Below are 27199 nucleotides of genomic sequence, written 5' to 3'. Positions count from 1 at the left end.
AAATTATGTATTTAAAAAAAGGTGCCTCGGGGGCTGGAGAGATAGCATAGCGGGTAGGGCATTTGCCTTGCACCCGGCCAACCCTGGGTTCGACTCCCAGCGTCCCACATGGTCTGCTGAGTAACTCTTGAGTGCAGAGCCAGGAGTAAACCCTGTGTGACGCAAAAAGCCAAAAAAAAAAATGTGCCTCTTATAAAAGCAGGCAGGTGGGTGTGAGTGGAAATGGCAGCATAGGTGGAGGAAAGTGAACATTGGTATTGAAAACATTGAATCCTTAAAAATGAATCATGAATAACTTTAATTTATAATAAAAATTTTTAAATAAAAAGGTAAAAAATTAAAAAATGCATCATCTCAAACTATTAAAGATAGATAAAAATACCCAGATATTTTTCTTTGCTAACCTTGGTATACTCAAATTTTAACCTACACAAAATAACATACAAATTTTGAACAAAGTCATAAACTGTCTTATAGAATCTCGTAGATATGCTATAGCTAGAATCTTGTAGATACAAACAACAGTGAATGCTTAATGTAAAAGAAAAATTTAATGGTAGAAAATCTCAAGTTGAGAAATTATAATCTTTTTGTTTAATTCAATCTTTCTACAAGCTGATAAGCACATACCTGTGCACCATACTTCAGAAAGTTAGGTGGAAAAAGGCTTGAATAGTGTGGTCTGGAGCACAGACTCACAAACTATTAGTTGAAGACCTTGAGAGAATTATTCAACCTTTATAACTTTAGTTTCTCTACTAAAGAATGGAAATGATGATAGCACTCAATCCCTGAAGTTATTGAGAAGATCAAATAAGGCCTTTTCAGAGAAAACTTCATCTGTCCCAGGGACTAACACAAACTTGCCCAGGGTTGACTTAAATATTCATCACTGAAAGTCATAGTGAGACCCACTTGGGACAAGGTTAATTTAGGCAAAGAAGGAGAGACACAAAATAAGAGCATTTTAAGAAATAGAAGAATTAACAGATGGGAGAGGGATAGATATAGGCAACACAAAGTCATGAGAGTAACTTTGTGTGTGTATTTCTTTTAATTAGAACCATTAAAGAATCATTAGCCTCTATTTACTTCTGATGGTAGAACCTGAGGTTACTGATTGCTCAGCCAAGGGTGCAAGGGTCATCCAAACACTGAGTTTTGAGTAAAAGGCTGTTTCAGGAGTTCTTGGAGGTTATCTATCTCCAGGAAATGCTGAGGCAGGGTCAGAAACTTCAGGGGCTTACTACCTAAGGACTTTCTGAGAGTCATCTTTCAAATTCTGAAGTAAAGAGTAAAGGTAATTTGGGGTGGGATGCTTGTTATATTTTTAGGTAACTTAAAAAAGGACTCGTAGAAAGAAGAGTTGGACAGTCAGAATCATAGTGGTTTGGTCAGGCCATGGCTGTGAAGGCCTCTCATCTATCTCCAAGGCAAACCAGCAATTTTCTAAGCCCAACAGTGTCCTCAGAGGGCTTCCCAAGTTCACTCTGTTTGGGGTTATTGCTTTCAGTGTATTCAACTTTTTCTCAGATGTCAATGAACTGTGTTTAGACTGGCCTTTGGGGCATTGACCCTTAAACAAACAGATAATGTTTTTTTAAAAGCTTGAATTCTGCTCAATGCTTTATACTGAGGAAAGCTGAAGTTGAAAAAGGTAGTAAAATCTCTTTGCTCTCCATCATAGAATCCATTATTTCTCTTGAATTTCTCAAAGTTATATTCACAGGTAAGTGACTAATCTTGTTGATGACTGTGAGAACTAAGATTTGAAAAGCTGTCTCCTTTTTGTTTTTGACTTACTAAAAATTATTCTCAGGTATAAGAAATTACACTAGAGTGCTTATATGGGACTTTCAGAATGCATTAAATGACCCTTGATTGTTGTGTTATTTCTAGTAGTGCTACTTTGCATCAATTCTTTTGCAATTGTGTGTGTAGGTAGATAAATAGGTGTATGTAGTGCAAGTGGGTAAATCTACTAAATATGCTTGTTCAGGTAAAAATGTAAAGAACTTTTTAAACTTGTATTTATAAAAACACAGTTCTATTTGCACTGATAACCACAAAGCCTGAAAGGCTAGTTTAACACAGAAATATATCAACTTTATCTTTTTTTTAACACAACTAATATCTTTTCCCCCCGTCTCCCATCACATATACTCTAAAAAATATGAAGCCTGGAAGAGGGGGGAAATATGGGTTTTTGAATCTAATCTCAGTTTTACGTTTTCCTTATTAATTATTTTGGACACATGGATTACGTACATTTTTACTTAAAGGTGGAAATAAAGGTATTTCTAAAGTTTTTTTTATAAGGGATCATTTTTTTTAGACATGTTAGAAACAAATTATAATGATTGAGTCTAAAATTCTTAATATTGGGATCCAATAGTGGTTAATATTAAGCTTTTAAAGCATTTTTATCTACAGGTTCTTATTTAGTACAGGTTCTTACTGTGTGCAACCGCCTTCCCCATAATTCCAAATTCTCTGCACATGAGTCCAAATCTTCCTCTTCTACCTTTCGGCATTGTCTTACTCTCTTATTGCCTGCCTCCATTTAACTGTTAATGATTTTTTTTTATATGCTTTGGCCTTTGATTATAAGCCCCTTAAATGATTTGTGTGTCTAATACTTGAGAATAATAGGAGAGGAGATAGAGTACAGGGATTTGCCACTTGCCTTGCATGTGGCTGACACTGGTTCAACCCCATGCTCCTTCGCAAATTGTCCTTCAAGCACTGCCAGGAGTGTCCCTGAGCTTGTAGGTAAGGGGTAGACTCAAACTGCTGCGTGGCCCATTCCTGGTCTCCTCACCCAAGAGTAATCAAAATTGATATTTGCTGATGAATGTTAGGAATACATTGTAATTAATTTAGAAAAAAAAAGACCACTCAGTGACTAAAATTTGCAAAAAATCCCCAAATTCCATTGTAAGAATCAAATTTTAGAATTATATGTTATTTTATAATAATGAAAGAATTATGTCTTGACAAAGAAGAGAAGAGCTGGAAGAAACTTTGGTGATAAATTGTATTTTCTTCAAGAGCAATTTTTCTATTCTCTGTCTCAGTTGTGACTCAGAAGGGATATTCATGTGTTTCATGAGAATCACTATGCTAGTATTTTCCTTCTCCATCAGCTATAGCTCCTAGGAACTTCTTTTTTTTTTTTTTTTCCCTGTGCCTGGAGAATTCCTTCTACATGCTTGGCACGTACTATTACCCCACAATTTGCTTATCTGAAGATAATAATTTCTTCCTTTTTCTTGCGTCTTAGTATAAATTAATGTTTCTTTCTTCCTCTAATGATCCTTGGCAGAAATAAATTATTTGGTGGGGATAATAAGGGTACCCTTACCTCGATCTCCAAACATTCACAGTAATAGACATTTTACAATTTTTTTTTTAAGAATACACATTTTGTGCCTTAGAAATTGACTTCCAGCTTCAAGAACAATAGGAACAATTTTGCCTCCCTGGCTCTGGAAGGCGATTGAGAGACTTTATAGTAGAGGCTTGAGACAAGCCCACCAGTGTATTTAACATGAGTTGTGAGATGGGGACAAGTGCCTCCACTCTTGAGTCAACCTCAGTCTCCTCTTCTCACAACTTGGAAGGGCTGCTAGAGCATTTATGCTGCCTGCCATCTTGCCCTGGATGTGGATAAAAAGATCTGCCTCTTTCCCGAATTCTGTTAGCAAAAGATTTATATGTCTCAAAAATAATACTGTGAAAAATGAAATGGAAACTTGAAGGGAAATCTCTGCAGAGAAAACGCAAAACTAGGAGCATCCCAGGAATGGTTACTTTTCCAGTGACAAGACCTCAGGCTCCGTTGGCCTGGCTGTGTCACAGCACACAGGTCCAATGTCTTTTGGTCAGTTCAGGCCTGTGTACCTGGCAGTGAGACGAATGGCATCCACCATGTCCTTAGTGTGTGAGGCTGCTGCTGGTTCTGAGGATTATCTCCTTCCCAAACTAGACCTGCTCTCTTGGGATGAGCTCTGAAGTCCCAAACCTTATAATAAGAATCTCTTTCTTTCTTTCTTTCTTTCTTTCTTTCTTTCTTTCTTTCTTTCTTTCTTTCTTTCTTTCTTTCTTTCTTTCTTTCTTTCTCATACTCGGCAATGCACAGGGGTTACTCCTGGCTCTATACTCAGGAATTACAATTGGAGGTGCTCAGGGAACCATATGGGATGCTGGGAATCGAACCCAGGACCGCCGAGTGCAAAGCAAACGCCTTACCTGCTGGGCTATCGCTCCAGTCCCTATTTTTTTAAGTATAAATATGACCACACTTTCCTCTTGCCTAAAAGCTTTCCCCCCATTAGTTAGTTATTAATGATTAGATTCCATTACCCTGGGGATAAGGTCCCAAGTCCTCAATGTTAAGGGCTAAGCCGCTTCGAGGTATCGACCAGCCACACCCTCCGGCTGTCCCACTCACCCTCCCCCAGACTTAAAGAACATCTTTCAGTGCTGAACTCGCTGTATTCCTTCATGTCTGGGTCTTTTCTCATGTTCACTTCTCACTGGAATATACTCTCCTCTTTCCTAGTTGACTCTTCAACGTTCCAAAGCCAGAGCACCTGTTCTACACCTCCCCCCACTCTCTAGACGAAGGCGGGGCTTCTGCTTAAGGGTCTAGAAGATGCTTGGGCTCGCCCTTTATTCACCACATCCATTTTCTCTGCAGCAATCCATGCTGCTCTATACAATTCTGTGAGGATAGGATTGGCTGAAGGGCTTGAGTCTCAGTGTTAGGTTGAGAAAACCAGGTGCTTGAAGGTTTCTCTCTGCACCCCAGCTGTCTTCCACTGCCCTAGGATAAAGACATCAGCAGACAGGTTCTTGGAAGGTCTGGTAACTTCAGTGCTAGGCACAGGGCAGGGGAGGACTAGCAGTGGAAGTGAGTGTATAGGGAGTATACACTGATCTTTGGAAATTTACATCACTCCACTTTGCATTTAGTATCTGTTTTTGATAACTGAAAGAATTCCAAAGAGGAATTTTGCTTTTATATTAAAAACCAAAAGGCTAGAGTGGTGGGAGCATTGGCTTTGTGTCCATACAAGAATACAGAATAGACTATGGGTTGGATGGTTCAATGACCCCATTTTATCATATCACTCAGCTTAGAAAATTCCAGCTCCTGGAGAATTAGCTCCATCCTGATCTGTTTTCTCTTTCCTTCCCTTCCTGACTCCTTGCTGTCCCATTTCTTCTGTGGCATCAATACCCTTATAAGAATTTATTCCAGCCGTTGGTGATGGTCAGCCCTCTGATTGATTGCTGTAGGCTGGAGTCTTCATCAAGGCATACTAACAGTGTTGGTGAATTGGCCCATGGGAACACTGATGCTTTGTATTCTTAGGATCTTGACTTTTCTCTTGGCATGCTCACAGAACTCTGTATCAACTCTTGTTGAGACAGCCTCAAATTCTCTGTGGCAGTCAGCTTTCTTTAAAGGTCTCTCAATGTTCCTGGTTCTTTTGAGTGACTCATCAGGGTGCTGCTCTCTGCTAGTGGTCCTCCAGAATGTTGTTCCTGATGTTCTAAGAAAGAAAAAATTTTGCTATATCTACCAGTAGTGGTCAGGAGACTGTCCTTTAATATGGATTTCTATGTTGATAAGATTACACATTTTATCAAAGAAAAGAAAACTTTAACCCAGGGTAGTTAACCAGAAGTTCATATAGTACTCAGGTTATAACAGACCTCATACCATTTAGTAGAGGGATACTGGGGTTGGTGTGGGGGGGAGGTGAAGAGAGATAGTACAGTAGGTGTAAGGTGCTTGCTTTGCAAACAGCCAGTCCAGATTCAATTCCCAGCATCACATATGATTCTCTGAGCATAGTCAGGAATGATCCTTGTGGAGGAAACATGATATAATGATATATCAGCCTTTCTTACTACATTTATGAATTTATAGGGAAATTCACTTAATGCCAAATTCTGGAAATATCATGTCTTCTGAAAAAATATTAAGCAAGATCTTTATTCTTGTTAGTTATTCAAACCTCTTATTGTACTTTCCTAAACTTCTATTGTAAAATTGCCACTGTCTTTGTGGATGCATGGAAGGGGTGAACGTTTTCAATACAATAATAATCTTGAAAAGTCATCACTGTCATTTCTGAACTACCCAGAGAAAAAGCAAAAAGCTTCTATTTCTGATTGAGCAAACAAAGCTTTCCTTGGTATGTCAAAAGGGAAGAGTACACTGGAGAAATTCAGAATGATGTATTGGGTGCTGAGAGACAAATGAAAAGAACAGCCCCAGACATTGGGTAGCTCCAGAGGACACTATATTACAAGGTTCTCCAGAGAAATAAGAAAATCAGGAAGCAAACAAATATATGGAAACAGCTTTATTATAAGGGATTGGTTCACTGGCTTATGGAGTTGAAAGTCCCATGATCTGCTGTCTGCATGTTGAATGTCCAGGGAAGCTGGTAATGGAGTTCCAGTCTGAATCCAAAGTCCCAGAACTAGGAGGGCCAGTGGTGTAAATCCCAACGTAAATCCTAGTTGGGCAACCAGGAGAGCTGAAGGCTGTCCCACCTAATGCACAGGGCCAAATTTATTCTCTTCTGTCTTTTAGTTCCACTAAGGCCCTCAGCAATTGCACAACAGGTAGGGCATTTGCCTTGCACATGGCCAACCCAGGTTCGATTCCTCTGCCCCTCTTGGAGAGCCTGGCAAGCTACCAAGAGTATCTCGCCCACACGGCAAAGCCTGGCAAGCTACCCATGATGTATTTGGTGTGATTTTTTCTGGAAACATTCTTAACACACCCAGGAATTATGTTTACTTGGGCATCCCCAGCCATCCCAGCTGAAGTCTTAACCACTCATTTAATCTCAGAGAAAGTCTCTCTGAGACCATGATTAAATGAAATGAAGCAAGATCAAAACTTTACTGAGGTAAAGGCAAATAGTAAGGCCACAATGCATATCAAAATACAAATCATCTCTCTTGGCTAAGTCATAAAATTTCTCTGCCTGACCACAACACCCAAAAGGAGAGAGAGAACACAGGGGATTGCCCTGCCACAGAGGCAGGGGGGATGGGGGATGGGGGTGGGGGGATATTATCCATGGTGGTGGAAAATGGGCACTGGTGGAGGGATGGGTATCTGATCATTGTATAATCGAAACCCAAGCACAAAAAATTGTAAATCTACAACTGTACCTCATGGTGTTTCACTAATAAAAAAAAATTGAAAAAAAAAAGGAAGAGAAAAAAAAATTTCTCTGCCTTTCTGACAGCATCCAGTATGAATTGGCAATAAACGGTCCTACTCTATGTCTATCCAATAGTTTATGATATTGAATCCTTAATTTTTACTAGTGTTTCAATGGAGTGTTTGAGTACTCATTGCTAATCATTGTCCAACATTTATTTGGAGATTGCAAAAATGATACTATTTCTAATTTTATAGATTATTAGAAACAAAAAATTCAGTAAGAATTTTGTTGAATACTTTTCTGCATCTATCAATGAATGATTATAATTTTATGTTAGACAATTGCTGCATTCCCACATTCAAAGATTTTCATACTTTAATTAAAGAGTAAATTATATTTAACATATTTTATTTAGCATTATAATTTGTGTCAAGGTTCTCTTAACTTTATAAAATTAGTTGTATGTCTCATTTTGCGTATTTTTTTTACTTTTCACAAAAATAATTTGTAAAGTAGGTCCTGAGAGATAGCACAGGGTGCCAAGACTTGCCCATAGCTAAACCTAATTTGGTCCCTAACACCATAATTGGGATGCACCATGAGGAAGCTCCCTTCCTCTTGCCCCAATTTGAAAGGGTTAGAACTATCTGTTATTTGAAGTTTTAGTAAAGTATTTTTTCTGCCTTTACTTGACCCTGTTGTTTGTTAGAATTGGAGATGTTTGAATCTTTAGCCAATAGCCTTAATGACGTTAGTTTTCAAAATTTCTATAACTCATATAATTTTAAAAAATTAATACTTTCCTAGTTTCAAATTAACCACTGTAAAGTTATAGTACTTGCTTATAATTACCAATTTTTTTACTTCTATTAATATTATTTCATATTTATACATATTCTTTCCTTGAGCTAACTTGCTGAGTGTCATTTTTTAGTTATTAAAAAAACCTTTTTGAATCAGTTTATTATACTCACACTTTTGTTCTATTTTGTTTCCTAATTTATTAATCTTGATTAGAATGTAGTTCTTTTTGTCAATCCTGTAAAAAAAAGTGCAATGTGTCTTCCAATATCTTTTAAGTTGACTCCTACATGCTTTCATATTTTATTGCCAATTTTGAATGGCAAGAGTGAAGTCTTACATTTGTAAATCAGGGAAGACAATGTGGTATCAGCCCAAGTTGTGTCCTGCTGGGATTTTCAGTTAGAGGATTTCAAAGGAAAAAGATAGGAGATAAAACTAATTAAGAACTAGGAATGGTTGTTGGTTACATTCTTTTGAGTTTGTTGGTTGCTTGTCAAACTAGCATTGCAAATTATCTTTATAAGGTTCTCAGAGAAGGCTCTGGCTAGCAAAGCTGTGTCTTACCTGTCAAAACATTTGTTTTTAGATAAAGATCAGTAAGATACAATCTGAGATACATGCTGAATCACTTCAGTAGCCTGTACACACCTAAAGTTTCTCTTCTGATTTCTGTTGTGATTTTATTTTTGATCCAAAATTATTTAAATGTGTACTTTATTTTAATTTAAATTTTATTCGAGAAACTAAGATTTACAATACTGTTAATAATAGGGTTTTATGCGTACAATGTCCCAACACCACACCCTCCACCAGAGTGTCTGAATATTTAAAATTTTAAAGCATAATTTTACTGAATATATATGCATGTGTTTTGCTACAGTTTATATATTTATTTCATTGGTTTTTTTTCCAGAATATATGCTTTATAAAGTAACAATTTAAATCTGACTTACTAATGGTCAACTTTTGCAAATATGACAAAAGTCACTGTAAATATGACAAGTGTTTAACACAGCAAACCAAAATGCATTAGTATGTAGCATACTCTGTGGGTACTTTGTTAAAAGAATTCATCATTGAACATCTGTCTACACAAGTATGTTATCAAAAGATAACAAATTAAAATTTTTTGTTAGAGAATCATCATAATATCAGATCATGAAGTGTCTGGGATCAGTGTTGTTGATTGTACTTTGTACTGTACTGTGCAACTGTTAATGTCATTTGATCAAAACAATTTTTACTTTATTTCTTAAAATTTTTTAAAAACATTTTTAATTGAATCACTGTGAGATAGACCCTTACAAAGTTGTTCGTGGTTGTATTTCAGTCATACAGTATTCCAACACCCATCCCTCCACCAGTGTACATTTCCCAGCAACAGTGTTCCTAGATTCCCTCTATCACTCTCCACCCTCAACCTCCTGCCTGCCTCTATGGCAGGTGCTTTTCTTCTCTCTCTCTCTCTCTCTCTCTCTCTCTCTCTCTCTCTCTCTCTCTTTCTCTCTCTCTCTCTCTCTCTCTCTCTCTCTCTCTCTCTCTCTCTCTCTCTTTCTCTCCCTTTATTTCTCTTTTTGGGCATTGTGGTTTGCAATATCGATACTGAAAGGTTATCAAGAATAGGAGCGATAGCACAGCGGTAGGGCGTTTGCCTTGCACGCAGCCAACATGGCCGACCCGAGTTCGATTCCTCCGCCCCTCTCGGAGAGCCCGGCAAGCTACCGAGAGTATCTCGCCCTCACGGCAGAGCCTGGCAAGCTCCCCGTGACGTATTCGATATGCCAAACACAGTAACAACAAAGTCTCTAATGGAGACTTTACTGGGCCTGCTCGAGCAAATCGACGAACAACGGAGGGCCTTTACCTTTACCTTACCTTACCTTTACATACTTTTAACCCTCAGATCTTGTCCAGCGTGATCATTCTCAGCTATTAAGAGTCATTCTGGTCCCTTCTCTATCTTACCTACCCTCAGCCCCACACACCCTTGTGGTTAGTTCTAACCACTGATCAGTCCTCCTAATCCATTTTCCCTGGCCATGGAAACTAGTCTTCTATTATATATTTTTTATATACCACAAATGAATGCAGTCATTCTATATATGTCCCTTCCTTCTGACTCATTTCACTCAGCATGATACTCTCCATGACCATCCATTTACAGGTAAATTTCATTACTTTATTTTTCTTAACAGCTGCATAGTATTTCACTGTATAAATGTGCTATTGTTTCTTTATCCATTCATCTGCTCTTGGGTACTTTGGTTGTTTCCAGATTCTGGCTATGGTGAATAATGCTGCAATGAACGTAGAAGTGCAGATGGTATGATCAAAACAATTTTTAATCAGAAGTGTATGTCTCATTGGCTGGAACTTAAAAATTATTCAAAATAAATTTTTTCTATAAGAAATTAAAATATCAGGGCTGGAGCGATAGCACAGTGGGTAGGACATTTGCCTTGCATGCAACCAACCAGGACTTGATTCCCAGCATCCCATATGGTCCCCCAAGCACTGCCAGGAGTAATTCCTGAGTGCAGAGCCAGGAGTAACCCCTGTGCATCATCGGGTGTGACCCAAAAAGCAAAAAAAAAAAAAAAAAAAAGCAAAAACAAAACCAAGAAATTAAAATACCTTAGTAAAATTCCCCCATTTTTTTATTGATTCTCATTACTTTGCAATATTATAAAAATTGAAGGATATAGCTTAACACCTCTATATGACAGTATTCACTGAACCTACCTCCAAAGTTCCCCCCAAAGCGACATGATTGCAATTTTAATATAAACATTAAATATCATAATTAATTTTTCCTTTTAAAGTTTCTATACTACTTTTATTTTATATACTGTTAGTTATGCTTTTTCCCTTTCTCTTCTTTTATAATTTGCATGGCATCTGTTGAATTGATGAACTTTTCTGCATTTTCTATTTTCATCCTTATTTGTAAACTTCTTAGTACTGATCTCTTTAATTACTTCTTCTTGATAATTCTTGATTATCTTCTGGGAGTTCAATTAAATCAACTTTCACAGCTTTCTACTCTGTTCATATTCTAATATGTATGTCTGATGTAAGTGTACATACACATACTTAGATATAACATCATTGTCACTTTATATAACCTACTGCAGCTATAGTTAATCAGGAGAGAAAAACCACACCCAGGTAGTGATGAGCAGGCACTTCCTCTGGGACCTCAGCAATATAGGAGGCCAGTGGTAGACTCTATTGCAAGTGTAGAGATAGTCTTGAATCCCTTATTGTTGTGGGGCACTTACAATGATCTTAGGGGATAAACTCCATCCTCCACTCCCCCCTCTCACATACACACACATGCACACATACACACACACACATCCTGGATCTTTGGTAGGGAGTGAGGGTTGCCCAGTTTTTCTCAGGAACTCCTGGCCATACTTAGTCCAGTGGTGCTGGGCTAGATGATTAGAACTCTGACACAGTGACATGAAATTGTTTGAAAACAGTAGTGCTGAGGACCACATGAGCTACTCCCCAAAGTGCTGTACGATATAGGAACGAGGTACCAGGTTTAGATCCCGGGGCCTTTGAGTTTGATCTCCATCACTCTGACTGCTTTCTTTACTATATTCTGGATCTTTGAATTGAATTTTAAAGAAATTCTAAAGGCTACTAGTCGATATGAGTGTCATTGGTCAGTTACACTGACTCAAGAAACTAAGTAATGTGGCCAGTTGATTATGTTCTTGTGAGTTTAGTTTTTATTCAGAAAGAACGGAAAAAAGATAACAAAAATTAAGAAAATAACTTTCAATCTATCTGTCAGAGGCAAGCCATTTTTAATGGTCTGAGTTTACCTTTTCCAATAATTTGGCTCTTTTATAGAGGCAATTTTAAAAACTGGGTCTGAGGCTAGAGAGATAGTACAAACAGGGAGGGTACTTGCCTTGCATACTGTCAAACCAGATAGATTCCTGGCATCCTATATGGTCTCTCAAGCCCTGCTAGAATGATCCCTGAGCATAGAGCCAAGAGTAAGTCTCCTAGAGGTTGCTGAGAATGGACCAAAAAACAAATAAAATCTAATTTTTTTGACATGGGGTTAGTGATGCATATTTTTTGGGCCAAATTGCTAGTTTATTGCCATTTAGATTAAAGGCAAGAAAAAATAATTTTAATATTTTATTTTATTTTGAGGAATATATGAACACTATTTCTTTTAAAGTCTGTACATTCATTCTTTCATATTTACTTAACTTACATTTCTCTTTTTAAAAAAATTAAATATTTTTTAAGTGTCTGCTATGAAGGAGGGAGGGAAACTGGGGATATTAGTAGTAGGAAATGTACACTGGTGACGGGATGGGTATTGGAACATTAGATGACTGAAACTGAAGCATAAACAACTTTGTAACTGTGTATCCCACTATGATTCAATTAATTATTTTATTTTTATAGGGCTGTTGACTTCTGATTGTAGTTACCATGTCTGAGTCCATTGTTCTTCGAAGTGTAAAGAAATTTGGAGAAGAGAATCATGTTTTTGAATCAGATGGATCGCGTAAGTAGTTTTTGTTATAACTTTCTCATACAGAGAGTTGAAACAAAAGTGGGACAAACCAATAATGTTTTAAGGAACAGGGAAAAAACCCAAAATAATATATAGAATTAGTTTCAGAAGTGATTATTCCACATGAACAATTCTCTAGGATCCATAATATGCAATATATAAAAATTCTAGGTAAAAATACATAAAAATATGGGTGAAAGAGCATGTCACCTATAAACATCTCTTTTCTAAAGCAAGGTGGTTTCTGCATTACTTTCTACTTTTATTTTATTTCTGTATTGTCAAAATTGATGATAGAAATGATCATTTCATGAGTGCTGTTCACTCACAGAAATTACAAAATCTCTGCTGGCTAGAAAGAGATATAGTATAATCTCAGCCTGGCATGAAGTCATATGCATACCATATACTATACCCATGAATCATTTTTTATCTTTAGTGATTTTAGTTGACTTATCATTGGTTTCTACCCCTTCTGTTTTCCCTTTAGTAACCACCATAATTTTCACTGACTCTAAGGAGTTAGTTGTTTTGTTTTTTTACATAGTTTTTTTTTCAATAATTGGCATTTCATATATGAATGTAACTATTTGATAGTGACTTTTATTTTCTTACTTCACTCAGTATAGCTATTTCAAATCTCATTCATTTTCCCCAAAAGGTATAATTTCATCTCTTTTTTAAATAGTAGAATAGCAATTCCATTGAGTAAATATACCAAAACTTCTTTCCAATCATTTGACAGTGGTCATGTGGGTTGAGTCCAGTTTATGTTTGAACTATTGTGATTAATTAGGTTATTATTTTGTTTAACTTATTTGGTTTTACATTTTGTTAAAGAAACTGAGACTTGGATACAAGTTTTTTAAAACTTCAGTAAGTGGGGTCCAGAGATACTTCAAAAGAATGGAATGTGGTTGCAGTACTGTTTACAATAGCAGGATCCGGAAAAAAACCGAATGCCCTAGAACAGATGACTGGTTAAAGAAACTTTGGTACATCTACACAATGGAACACTATGCAGCTGTTAGAAAAGATGAAGTCATGAAATTTACATACAAGTGGTTCTACATGGAAAGTATCATGCTAAGTGAAATGAGTCAGAAGGAGAGGAACAGACATAAAGATTTCATTCATTGGGGCAATATAATATAACAAAATAGGAGACTAACACCCAAGAATAGTCAAGATAAGTACCAGGAGGTTCTCTCCATGGGTTGTAGGCCATCCTCACATGCTGGGGGAAAACACAGCTCAGATAAAGAAGGGAGCACCAAGTAAAGGGTGTTGGGAGGATCCTCCCAGGATGGGAGATGCATGTTGAAAGTAGACTATAGACCGAACATGATTGCTGCTCAATACCTCTGTTGCAAACCACAACAGCCAAAAGGAGAGAGAGAGAGAACAAAAGGGAGTGCCCTACCACAGAGGCGGGGTTTGATGGGGGTTGAATGGGGGGGGAGTGCTACTGGGATCATTGGTGGTGGAGAACGGGTACTGGAGGAGGGATGGGTACTGGATCATTGTATAACTGAAGCCCAAGCAAAAAAAAAAATTTGCAAGTCTACAAGTGTACCTCATGGTGTTTCACTAATAAAAATTTAAAAAAAAAAAGGAATGTGAGACCCTTAACAATACCTCTAACACTGCATGTCCTGGAGCTCGAGGGTGGCTCCTATTTTTAAAAAATGGTGCAGATCACATGACTAGTAATTAATAGAGCCATAATCCTAGTCCAGTTTTAACTGGTCCCCAAACCCAAGGTGGCAGTTTTATATTATTGTGCCTTTTAATTCTAATTTAAATCATTTTCTTCTGGAGGGGAGCTTCCCACGCAATGCTCAGGAGCTCCCAAGAGGTGCTCAGTGATCTGGGGTGGTGCTACTTCTAAAGATTCCTGGTCAACTGAACAGTTCAATGCTAGGACCCAGTGAGAAAAGCTGTCCAGGTTCTGTGGTGCCAGGAACCACCTGCGTCACCCTGGTAATCCTCAGAGCCACCTACGCAACTTGGCAGTGCTTGGGGTATCCAGGTTACCCTTGGAAGTAATGTGGTGATAAGGTTCAATTCCAGGTCCCAGCATGTGTGAAATAATGTGCTCATGATCTTGAGCTATTTTTCTAACTCTCTTAAACTAAACTAAGCTAAACTTCAGGAGAACCAGTTGTGTGGATGCGTAGTAGCAGGTGACATTAAGACAATGGGCTCCTTCACCTGTGATTTCCTTATACTTTTTAACTTGAACCCTCACTTTCAACTCCTTCTCTTCAACTGCTCTCATCTCTCCTGAGTAAAATAATACATAGCACATTTCTATGGCTTCAGTGAGCACAGAAGTGTCAATAATATCTCATTGTTCTTATTTTTATTAGGAAATTTTTGATATTTCTAAAGCAAAGAGTGAATAAATACTTTGTCTAATAGTTCAAAAACAACCAGACTTTCCTAAGCTAATATGGAAATGTAGGGCTCCAGAAAAACAAAATATCTATGTTCTATAGAAAAGTTCATAAATGTTCAGAAATCTATGTTCTATAGAAGAGTTCAGAAATGAAGCCAGACTATTTTTTATTTGAGCATATTCTATAATTGAGAGAGAGAATGAGAGGGACAGAGACAAAGAGAGAGAACAAGGGAGAGATAAGAAATAAAAATAATCACCTCACAAAGTTCCATGAATGAAAAATTAAAGCAATTGTAGGAAAGTTTTTCTAAAACAAAACTATTAACAATTTTAAGTTATTAATTTTGTTAATATTAACTGTTATTTTCATTTTTATCCTGATAGATACTGACAAGAGTTCAAGGTAAGTGACTATTTCGATAATCATTATCTCTACTAGAAGAATAATCATTATCTCTACTAGAAGAACTCCATAATGTTTCTATAAAAGGTTCAAAGTAGAAACTATTTTCATGAACATTTAATTCCTGTAAAATTATTTGTAGAATTCTTTTTTTTTTTTTTCCATTTTGGGTCACACCCGGCGAGGCTCAGGAGTTATTCTTGGCTCTGCACTCAGGAATCACTCCTGGTGGTGTTCAGGGAACCATATGGGAAGCCAAGGATTGAACCTGGGTTGCCCCCTTGCAAGGCAAATGTCCTACCCACTGTATTATAGCTCTGGCCCATGTTTGTATAATTCTTACCTCTGTTTCTTTAATTACTATAATCTATTAAAAAATAAACCTTTAGGAGAAACATAGTATGTCTGAAACTCAAATATGAATAACTGTGAATCATAGTATCTTAACACAAAAGTTAAAATTCAATTAAAAAGTGAAATAAATATTCAGAGTATTTTTCTGTGTTACACTCAAATATTTCCTCCAGAATTTTTGACAGAATGGGCAGAGGAAAAGTTGGACAAATATAATTTCATGCACACAGGATAGGTACCCAAATCCTAAATTCTTCCTATAGGCAAAGAACAGAAATGTAAAGTTTAATTAGTACATACTTTTCAAAAGTTTTCTTCTTTTTGGTTTTTTGGTCACTTCCAGTGGTGCTCAGGACTAACTCAAGGCTCAGTGCACTGGGATCACTCTTAGTGGGATTTGTGGGGGCATGTATGATTCCGGGAATTCAACCCTGTCTTGACATGTGCAAGGCAAACCACAATACAGAATCATACCATATACTTCTTTAGCATAGGAAGCAAATGCTATTTAATAGTATTTCGCCTTAAGGGCAGATTTGGAGAGCAGCTCATTTAGGAAACAAAGATAAGAGGCAGTTTCCTGAAAAAGAGACCATAGAAGGGAGAGATTTACAACGCTTAAGAAATTTTAAGTAATTCACAAGAGAGGGAGGCACTGGGTATGGTAACAATAACATTTAGACTAGGAATCAAAGAACCACTTACTTTATCAGATGGGAAAGAGATAAAAATAGTTGTGGATGCAGACAAATGGCAATGAGAAGATTAACTAGAAAGCTGAATAAGATCTTTGTTAGAGAAAATGAATCTAATCAGTATATAATAATGTTGAGTCAGCAGATAATAGCAAAAGTTTCTGTAAAGCTGCTAAGTGGAATACCAACTGTGAGGTGGAATTTTGTGGAAAAATGAAGGACAGGATTTAGACCTGAGCTAAGGTTAGCTATACATATCATGCTGGGGGATTTAACTGTACTGTATGAGTGGGCTGGGGGATGAGAAGGAAGAGAAAGAGGGATCGAATCCAGACTCCAGAGAAGGAGGATGAAGGGGGATGGAGAAGGAGAAAGAAGTAGCATGGGGGAGGAGGAGGCAGAGACAGAGGCAGAGAAGGGAGACTGGTGTGGATGAAGAGAGGATTGGAATAAACTGCGACTAAGACCAACCAGTCTGCCCCTTGTTCCTTCCTTTGCCTGCCCATCGCCATCGACCTCCCTGGGGTGGGGGAAGAAGGGTGAGACTACCGAACGCGGGCAACGGGAGAGATAGAGCCACACCACTGTGTGCTGTGCCCCTTTATTGAGTTTACACACCCCAGCATGAGGGATTGGGGTAATAATTACACATAGGTGTGGTCACAATCAATAGGGGTAGAACTCTTTCCCTCAGGGAAAAGCCGCTCCTAGGACAGATCCTCTCTCAGCAGGAGGACCCACCCTAGAGCGGAATCCAAAGGGCGTGTTTCTCCTCTCCTTGTCCGACAAGCATATAAGCATATATAATATAAATCATTTTGTATGGATACAGTAAGAAATATCTTAAACTTATAGAATTGCCCTCCTAGGGTCATCTCGATCTCAGACTACAGTGCTCAGGCCAGATAGTCTTTCCCACCCCTAGCAGGATCCTAGTCTCGTCGTTACTTTTGGATCATGATAGCATTTGTCTATGATCAAACTCTTAACTTATAGTTAAGAATCGTGGCACTTTGGCCTGGCCCATTTCGATGCCAGGGTAGCTCACCACTTGCCCTGGGTCCATTCAGTCCCTCGTCGGGACCCTGCTTTTGGGGTGTTAGGAACTAAGGGCAACTGATGCTTAAGTCGAGAAAGCAGATGCCTGGGAGTGAATAATATTCAAAGCCAATCAAATCCTAAGTTACAAAGCATAATGTTAACGGTCTTCCTGTATCTATACAAAAAGGGCATTGCTTTAAAGTAAACTGTTCATAAGGCATAAGGAGAGGAGAAAGGCAATATTTCACCCATACATATAAAATCATAGATTTCTGAGGAATCTAACCTTACAAGTTAACAGAGTCTGATTAGGGGGAAAGCTGATTAACTGGTTGGGAAGGAGAGCCTAGGGAAGAATATTTACAGATAAACACAATGGAATGGAAGTGCCTCAGGAGCACTGTGATGGGTGTAACCAGATAAACCTAAGCTCCTTGTGGAGGAAGGACAAAGCAATGTCATCCTACAATTTTACATATATTAATTGAATTCTTCCTATTTGTCAAGCTTTCATATTGATATGAAGGATATAGAAAGAACAAAAGAGGTAAAAATCTCTGACTTTAAGGAATAATATTTAGTGAGGGAGTTATAATAAAACCACAAATACAGAAAATAACATGGTAGCTAGTGCTGATCTATCTCTGAGAAAAAAATAAGGGAAATTAGAAGTAGAAATATGAAATGAATTGGGCCGAAGATGTAATTTTTAGGACTTGACAAAACTTTTTTGGGCCCTGTTGAGAAGGTAACTTTTGAATTAAAGACTGAAGGAAGGAGGAAGGAACAAAGAGGTCGATGATTAGAATGGCAAAAACTGTGCACAAAAGGTGATAGACTAGAAAGCAAATTAGTCAGATCATAAAGGGTCCTAGGCATCTCAGCAATAAAGAGGGGTGTAACTCTCAACCTGGGATAATGCTAGGTAAAGTATGTGGATTGCTAGGGAGAGGGGTTATTTATAGCAGGGCTATTTGACCTGAGGAGGAAAGGGACAAATGGTTGGATGGAAGCAGAGATGATGATGAGACTAGGTTGTATATGGCTGAAAGGATTGAGAGAAGTGACAAAAATGAGAGGCTATGTAGCTTAGGAAACAAGGTGAAGGAAACAAGAGGCTGAGAGGGTTTAAAAACTTTAATTAAGTAATTTGAAGATTTAGGTAATTTCAGGTTTAGCTAAGATGACTAATAGAAATAGGAGGAAGAAAGGATCAAACAAAATAATCAGTTACATTGCTGATGGAATAGCTTAGTTTCTTGTGAAAGAAAGGTTCCAGGTGTATTCATAAACATATAACTCAAGTGAAGAAGAGAGCCGTAGAGTTGAAAAGGGAAAATACAGTTGAATACAATCTTATGAGTAGTGAAGTGAATGAAGAATAAAAATGATATTATGAAAAATATATTTTTAAAAATTATTGTATCAACATCAGTTATAAGTTTTTCAATGCATGAAGAACATTTTAATCCAACTTCCTCTATTTATCCACCAGGAAATGTAGACAGAAATAAGTCAAGTATCAAAACTGAAGCACAAAAGTTATTTTCTAGTTTAACTGAGAGAGCAGGGTATTTTTTACTTTCTTTAAGTACCTCTCAGAAAAACCTCAGTGTATCTGCTGAACATAAGGTATAATTATACTGAAATCTCTAGAATCAGGTAAATTATAAGAAGAACAGCTGTTTTTAAGAGATCAAGTTTGGAGAAAATTTCAGAGTTGATGTGGGCAAGAAATTTCATTAAAGTATAAAGCATAAAATCTCCATCTTGATAGAATTTATTATTGTTCTAGAAGTGGTGGTTAATAAATTTTTGTTTTTGCTTCAGGATAAAAGATGGAAAGAAACAAAACAGCAATCAAGTTGGCTTCTTTCAATTGGTAATAAAACTAAACTGATTTATGGCATAGGGTTTGCAACTGTGAATTATCCAGAACTTATAGAAGTGTGAAATCTTCTGTCATATTGGCAGATTTTTAACTACAATGACTACTTTCTTAGTCATAAACTTTGTGTGATCAACATGCTGCATGATGATTAGAAATATAATTCTGATTGCATATATAAATCCTATCTGGTAGATCAGAAATGTGTCCTGAAAAATAATTACTAAGATTTAAGTTACAATTGAAGCAAGGAAATAGTAATTAATCACTGTCACTGTCCTCCCGTTGTTCATCGATTTGCTCGAGCGGGCCCAGTAACGTCTCCATTTTGAGACTTGTTGTTACTGTGTTTGGCATATTGAATACATTACAAGTAGCTTGCCAGGCTTTGCCGCAGGGGCAAGATACTCTAGGTAGCTTGCCAGGTTCTCTGAGAGGGGCAAAGGAATTGTACTCAGGTCGGCCATGTTGGCCGCTTGCAAGGCAAATGCCCTACCCGCTGTGCTATTGCTCCAGTATTAATATTAATCAAAACATATATATTTATTCTTATGACAAGGTTTTAGAAATACCACATAACAAGTATTTTCCTAAAATGTGCATGGAGTAAAGACATGACTAGCGCTGATATACATTCTTCATTGTCAACATCAGTTCTAGGAGCCAACTTATGCTCAATGTCCCATATAGTGTAGCTGCAGGACAACATCATCATGCTAGGGATTGCTTTCTTTTCATCAACTCTGATGATGACCAGCTGAGAGCTAAAGCGCTCTTTAGGTAAATATAATGAATTCAGACACTACGAAAGACATAACACAAACTAACAGTGAGTCTAGTATTTGAAGTCATTGGTATAACATTATTTTAACATAACCAGTGAGAACTCAACTGGTCAATCAAGGTGATCCCCATACAATTTGGTGTTGAATAATATTTAACATAATTAAGTAACTAAATTAAATAGTCCTCCTACCTCTCCTGCTTTTCACCCATAGATGATCTCTGAATCCTTTGTTTTTCAAGTTTCGTTTTTCTTCAACGACTGACATTTGGCTGATGTTTGTGGGAAGTTTATGTGCATTTCTCCATGGACTCTCCCATCCAGGAGTACTACTCATTTTTGGCACAATGACAGATGTTTTTATTGAATATGACATTGAATTACAAGAACTCCAGATCCCTGGAAAAGCCTGTATAAATAACACCATAGTATGGATCAACAGCTCTCTAAATCAGAATGTGACAAACGGAACACGCTGCGGGTAGGCTATTTCTTTATTCTGTTTTATTATTTTTGCCTGCATCCTTAAATTTAATATATATATATATATATATATATATATATATATATAGGAGTTCACTGACTAAGCTGCACTTACAGTTTATCTAACACTAAGCAAACAAAAATATAATATACAAATTTTCTGCCCTTGGGTTCTCTCCATTGCTTATGTTTTTAAAATGCTAACCCCAAACTTAAACAAACCAGGATTGGAGTTGCTCACTAAATGCATCAATCAAATTTAATAAATACATGGAATACGGACTTGAGGATAACACTAACAGTACTAATCAATCCTATCGTTACTAGAAGAAGGCCCACATAAATTTTAGTTGAGTCCCTATTGGTCTCATATCTTACAGTGTACTTTTTTGGATGACTTTTTTCTTTTGTTTCTTAGCTTTTTCTGTGATGGTAACTGATGGTCCATTTGTCCTACTGTTTTCCCTTTATGATGAGAATTTCATTAGTGTGATATAGGACTTAGGGAAGGCATTGATGGTCTCTGTTGATGGTTGAGATTCTGTGAAAGAGCAGTGCGGAGCTGTGAACAGTACTGGCTGTGTATAACTATCTAGAGATCATTGTGCTATTATTCTCTTTGTGATAAGCATGACGGGCTTCCATGTAATCAGTGAGTTCATAGTTTACAGAGACCTGACTCATTGCCAAGGCATGGACTTTGCAGCCTGCCTCATGCTGCCTCAGAGCCAGAACAAGCTAATTTGCACGTATGAAACCATAGTCAGATTTGGGACTTATGGGCAGGGCATATCCTGACTAGAATTACTTGGAATGGTTCCCTCTGAGTAAATTTATGTCATGTTCCTCCATTAAAAAAGTTGCCTAAAGGCTTGATTCCAAATTCCAGACTAATTCTAAATCACAGACACTCTTTAATGATATATACTCTTAGGATCTTTTATTAATTCACTTCTTCAACTGAAACTCTGAGCACAATGTACCAGGAACTTTTGCAAGCATCAAGGAGGCTAGTAGTTATTTTAAGAATTATGGTAAGTAGCTGTTTGGAATTCAGTTTTAGTTGGTGTGACCACCATTGAATCAATTCAGATAATACATAGCTAAAAGCTGGTTGATGCTCAGCAGAAAAGTACCTAATACTATATAGTAAGCATCCTAGCCTTTTAAAAACAAGCCTATTAGAAATAAATTCCCTAATGTCTGAATTTGGAAGTTAATTATTTTTTTAAAATAATTTATTTATTTATTGAATCACTGTGGGAAAAGTTACAAAGCTTTCAGGTTTAGGTCTCAGTCATGCAAATATCAAACACCTTTCCCTTTACCAATACTTATTTTTTACCACAAAGAACCCCAATAAACCCCCATCCCCCACCCCTCCAAATGCCTGCGAGGCAGATGAATTCTAGTTAACACTCTATCTGCTTTGATTAGATTCATTGTTTCAATAAAAGAGGCACAACTATTATTTAGAGTTTACCGCCCCCCCCCCCCCCCAAATCAGACATGCTGAAAAAGCATTGTGAAGTGATTCGCTTTCTACAGCTGGGTTCAAGAATTAAATGTTGGTTTGGATTTCTGCTATTTTACTAATTAACCCTGGAAGTATTTCTACTGAGAGTCAGATAATTAAGAGATTGGTTTCTGTGCTCTGGAGTCGTGGCCGTGCTGGAGAGCCGCTCGTGGGGGGCAACTGGTGGCCTTGGTAGGGCGTGAAGGATGGATCGGAACACCCCCCTTCCCATGAGGTTTTAGTTGCCCCCACACCCCCGGATCATACCTGCTCTCCACAAGGCTCCCATGCGGCTGCCATCTTTTTTTCCAGAGAGGAGAGGGCGAATGGGGCAACACCCTTTCCCCTCTGGGCAGACATGATGGCCTGGATCAATGCATAGTCCATTCACTTTTCTGCTCCAAGCTGCTGGGTTCTGCATTAAGTCCTTGTGCTTCTGGGCTGTGGCCGTGCTCCAAACTTAACTCTGATTATCAGGGAGAAACGTTGGGTGATTTACTTCCCATTGATGACTTTGTATATACAGAGATGTATATAAAATTAATCACTCCCTCTTTGATGATAAAAATTGCCCAGAGTATTAATAAAACTTATGCAGATAAAATTTTCAAGGGAAAATTCTTGCAAGTATGAATTGTGTCTTAAAATTTGGAAACAAATGTTAGAGAAGCAACAAATTGAGAGATATACTTATGATACTGGGTGCTCATAAAACTTTGTTAGATGAGTTAATTTGCTTTTACTCTCCATAATACAGAACATCCATAAGACAGAAACTCACTGTGACTATCCATTACTCATACTTTATTCATTTTTTCTGGGTTGTATAATTAAAAGTGAACAAAGAGAGAAAAGCAAATAGTTTTTTTAGTTCTTATTGGCTTTGATGGAATTTACATAATAGCAAATATGCAAATGTATGTTTGTCCTTATCTATTTTTAAAATTTCATAAAGATATATGCAAGTACAGAGACCACAGGCCTTTCTTAGTCATTTTTTCCAGGAATTATTTGAAGATTACATGTTTATTATGAGGTTTTGTATTCAACCACAAATCTATTGTTCATTTCACTTCTTTTTGAAAGGATGGGGAATCATCTCAAGAGGTGATTTGGAGCCCAGGGCCACTCATGGTGATTCTTGGACATTCATATCTGATAATTCAATGCTACAGCCAGTGGATGTGGCCTGTTTGGGCCATGTAGTTCAGGGCACCTTCAGAACCAATGCAGCAGTGCTCTGACTTCTTCAGGACTACACCTTATACTGGGAGGGCCATGTTATCCCAGAAATCCTTAGAACACCCAAACTCATATAGTATCTCTCCAGCCACTTCTGAAGAAATATTTATTTAGCTTTTTGCATAGTAAGATCACTGTAAAAAATGCATTTGGTTGGACCAGACACTACAAAGGATATTTCCAACTTGTAAGTAGTCTCCAAAATACCCAACTCTTCTACAACTTTCTTTGTTGAAAAAGTATAATATAAAAAAGTTACAATTTTTGAAAATTTTTCACCTAGCACAATAGATTTATTAGTCTTGGACTACACAAAATAACCCATGACTATCTATAGAAGCATACCTGTATTATGGTGGTAACTAGTTTTTTCTTTTATTGGTTTATGAACATCCATTGTAACCCACTGAACAGAGTTTTCAGGCAAGAGCTTTCCAAATGGCTCTCAGTAAATAATTCTAAAAGATTTTTTTTATCACAATTCTGACTAGTTTATCAATGTAGCATTGTAGCACTGTCCTCCCACTGTTCATCAATTTGCTGGAACAGGCACCAGTTATGTCTCCATTTTGAGACTTGTTGTTACTGTTTGTAGCATATCAAATACACCACAGGGAGCTTGTCATGCTTTGTCGTGCAGGCGGGATACTCTCAGTAGCTTGCCGGGCTCTCCAAGAGGGGCAGAGAAATCGAACCTGGGTTGGTCGCGTTCCAGGGAAATACCCTACCTGCTGTGCTATCACTTCAGCCCAGTTTATCAATGTATTCTCTCAAAATAGTCAAATGATAAAAGAAAAATAATGGCACTCATGCTGGGATATGTACACCGATGAAGAGATGGATATTGGAATACTATGTGGGTGAAATCTAATCATGAACAGCTTTGTAAGAGTCTTTATAAGATTCAATAAAAAAAGTAAGAAAGAAAGAAAGAAAGAAAGAAAGAAAGAAAGAAAGAAAGAAAGAAAGAATACTTATACTTCTCATCTTGGATGTGGGAAAAATGCATATACATATTTAATTAAGAATGCAAAGAGAGGGGCTGGAGCAATAGTACAGTGGGTAGGGTGTTTGCCTTACACGCTGCCGACCTGGGTTCGATTCCCAGCATCCCATTGGTTCCCTGCGCACTTTCAGGAGTAATTCCTGAGTGCATGATCCAGGAATAATCCCTGTGCATGTCCGGGTGTGACCCAAAAAGAAAAAAAAAGAATGCAAAGAGAGCAAATGAGCACATAAAAATATCTTCAACATCATTACTTAGGGAGTGAAAATTCAAAATCAAAATGAGGGGCAGAGAGATAGTACAGATGGTAAGGCACTTGCTTTGTCTTGCAGGTTGCTGCAGTGGTCATGAGCCTATTCTGAACCACTGACCACTGCATGGGTCACTCCTGAGAACAGAGCAAGGAATAGCCTCTGAGAACTACTTGAGTATGGCCCCCAAACTCTCCTACCTGCCCCCAAACTGAAAAAAAGACACACAAATAGTTTTTGTTGCTGTTCTTGTTGTTGTTGTTGTTATTGTTTGTGGGGGAAGCACACATGGTGTCTCAGGGCATCCTCCTGGTTCTAAGCTCAGTGATCACTCCTGGCAGACTCAGTAGTCCATATGGGGTACCAGGGATTGAATTCAGGACAGCTGCATACAAGGCAAGTGCCTCTTCTATTGCACAAAGGAATACAGAGCACACAAAATTTTGAAAAAAAGTGGTGTAGATACACTTATGCCAGCTTCTGATGATCAATTTATGGTTGACTCTGATGTTTACCCTAAAATACCAGAGCTAAATGGTCTGAAATGCATGAGAACTGTTGAAAGGAAAATTCTTTGTTAAGCGAGTCCTCTTTTTAAAAGAGCTTTTAGGCATTTTAAAGGAAAAGGCTATTGCTCTACTAAAGATAAATAATCTTGATGTGTAAATTGAATAATGCAATTTTATAATGGATCTGGTTTTTGAGAAAGGCAAACTGAGAATCCTCAAGTCTCAATAATTTGTAAGAATCACTTACACTATACCTCTGTCATCTTTCCTCTGTTCTTTCTTCAAACACTAGTCAGGGGAATCTTGATTCAAGTAGATGTATGTTGACTTTACTTTTTAAAATGAAAGCGCCCTTTCTGGAATCCAAATTATTTGCACAGTATATGGAATCCTTTTTGAGATTTTAAAATCACAAGCTCTTTCCACCATACAGATGATAAAGTGTTCGATGTGCAAAGAAATCAAATAAGCCACTCCTTTTCCAACCTGTCAGGAAGGTTTGTTCAACTGTCCCAGAAATATTCTCAAGTAATCTTTAAAAACTCAATGGCTTCTTCCCCAAAGTTATAAAATAGACGTGTGTTAACTATTAAGCTCCATGATGTCTCAGGAGTGAAAAGAATCATCACCCACTTGAGCCACCTGCTACGCCCAGCAACAATAGCCCTGTCAGATTAAGTTTGCTTAGGTGAATTATGAAGGTCAGTCAGCCCTTAGAACTGAGTCCACATAGGAAGACTCCTTACTGGCAACTATATTTTATGAAAGACACTTTATCACATCTGCTAAAGTGTAGCATGAATGCATTTCAGAAAATCCCAGTAAAACCTTTGACCATTGCTCATGGTGTTTTGTGCTGGGACAACCAAATTTTATTTCACAGGCAGAAAAAAGAGGAAGATGGACTTACTTATACTTTAGAGGTTTTACTCATAAGGCTCAATTATACTGTGTTTCAGAGATCATTTGCTTTTAGAAAATACTGTTTGTAGATACTTACATATAAATTTTACATAAAACATTTCCACTTCTTGTTCATTCTTGAGGTTTCCCTCAAATCATCATTAAATATGGTGAACTAGGGATCACAGACATTGACTTATTTGATGGTTGTCAGGGAGATTAACCAAGCAGTGGTTTCCCTTACTAATTAGTATTTTGAAAGTCAAAGCAAAATCTAGAAGCACTTCTTTTAGCTCCTACACTCTGTAAGGTATCATACTGGGCATAATTAGCAAAAAACTGAAACTCAACTGGGCCTCAGCTTTGTAATCTGCTAAAAAGATGTGTTGAATAAAGCAACAAAACGGGAGACTAACACCGTGGTGGGGAGGATGGGCACTGGTGGAGGGATGGGTACTTGATCATTGTATAACTGAAACCCAAGCACAAAAATTTATAAGTCTATAAGTGTACTTCATGGTGTTTCACTAATAAAAAAAAATGATAAAAAAAATTCCTTTTAGAGAAAGGACTCTCAATTCCCAAGTGTAGTTTTTAAAATCTTTTTTCATTTTCGCTACTGATAAGAAATTTTTCAGATTAAAGTTTTTTAATGGGGAAAAAAAAGATGTGTTGAAAATAGACATACTTAATAAAGAAATTGAGTATTAGTGCAGAATAGCAATAAAACTTTCACAGAATAATATTTTTCTCTGAATTAGATGTGTTATGCTTCAGAACTTGGTCTGGGTACAGTATATAGAGGGAACTTCAATTAAATTTGAAACCCAGATCAAGCTGGAGATGTAAAAAAGAAAGTCAGATAGAGAGCAGAAAGGTTGTAGAATGAGTCATTTATGCTAAAGCTACTACTTTTGAGTAGTCTAAAGAATGTACTCTTTTTTTTATTACCCTATTCTTAAGGATCAGAATTGTCATCAGCACTATATTAAAATTCTGATTATAAAATTCATTATGTCCTGGAAGCAATTTCAGAATAATTTTTTCTTTTTCCTCTATGGCCTTTCTAGTTTCAAACCCAGAACACCACAGTGTGATCAGTGTGTGAGAAAAATGCCTTAGAAATATCTCACCATTTGCCACATGCTTTGGTTTCCACCTTGAA

The 27199-nt window shown here is 37.4% G+C and overlaps 1 protein-coding gene across 3 annotated transcripts in view; it reads left to right on the top strand.

The window, feature by feature from the left end:
- The first annotated feature begins 1216 nt into the window (after positions 1 to 1216).
- Positions 1217 to 27199, top strand: part of ABCB11 (ATP binding cassette subfamily B member 11) — a 99170-nt gene continuing 73187 nt past the window's right edge. For 2 of the 3 annotated variants that reach the window (XM_056110227.1, XM_056110225.1), the window contains exons 1-5: positions 1626 to 1729; positions 12444 to 12546; positions 15344 to 15362; positions 19283 to 19334; positions 20367 to 20605. In XM_056110227.1, the coding sequence (XP_055966202.1) occupies positions 12471 to 12546; positions 15344 to 15362; positions 19283 to 19334; positions 20367 to 20605 (386 nt within the window). In that variant the 5' untranslated portion in view covers positions 1626 to 1729; positions 12444 to 12470. Of the gene's footprint in view, positions 1301 to 1625; positions 1730 to 12443; positions 12547 to 15343; positions 15363 to 19282; positions 19335 to 20366; positions 20606 to 27199 lie in introns of those variants that run through there. The other variant, XM_056110226.1, reaches the window with a different exon arrangement.

The sequence above is a fragment of the Sorex fumeus genome, unplaced genomic scaffold, assembly GCF_029834395.1.
Source record: "Sorex fumeus unplaced genomic scaffold, SorFum_2.1 ptg000009l, whole genome shotgun sequence".
NCBI lineage: Eukaryota > Metazoa > Chordata > Mammalia > Eulipotyphla > Soricidae > Sorex > Sorex fumeus.
This window is presented reverse-complemented; position numbering and strand designations above follow the sequence as displayed.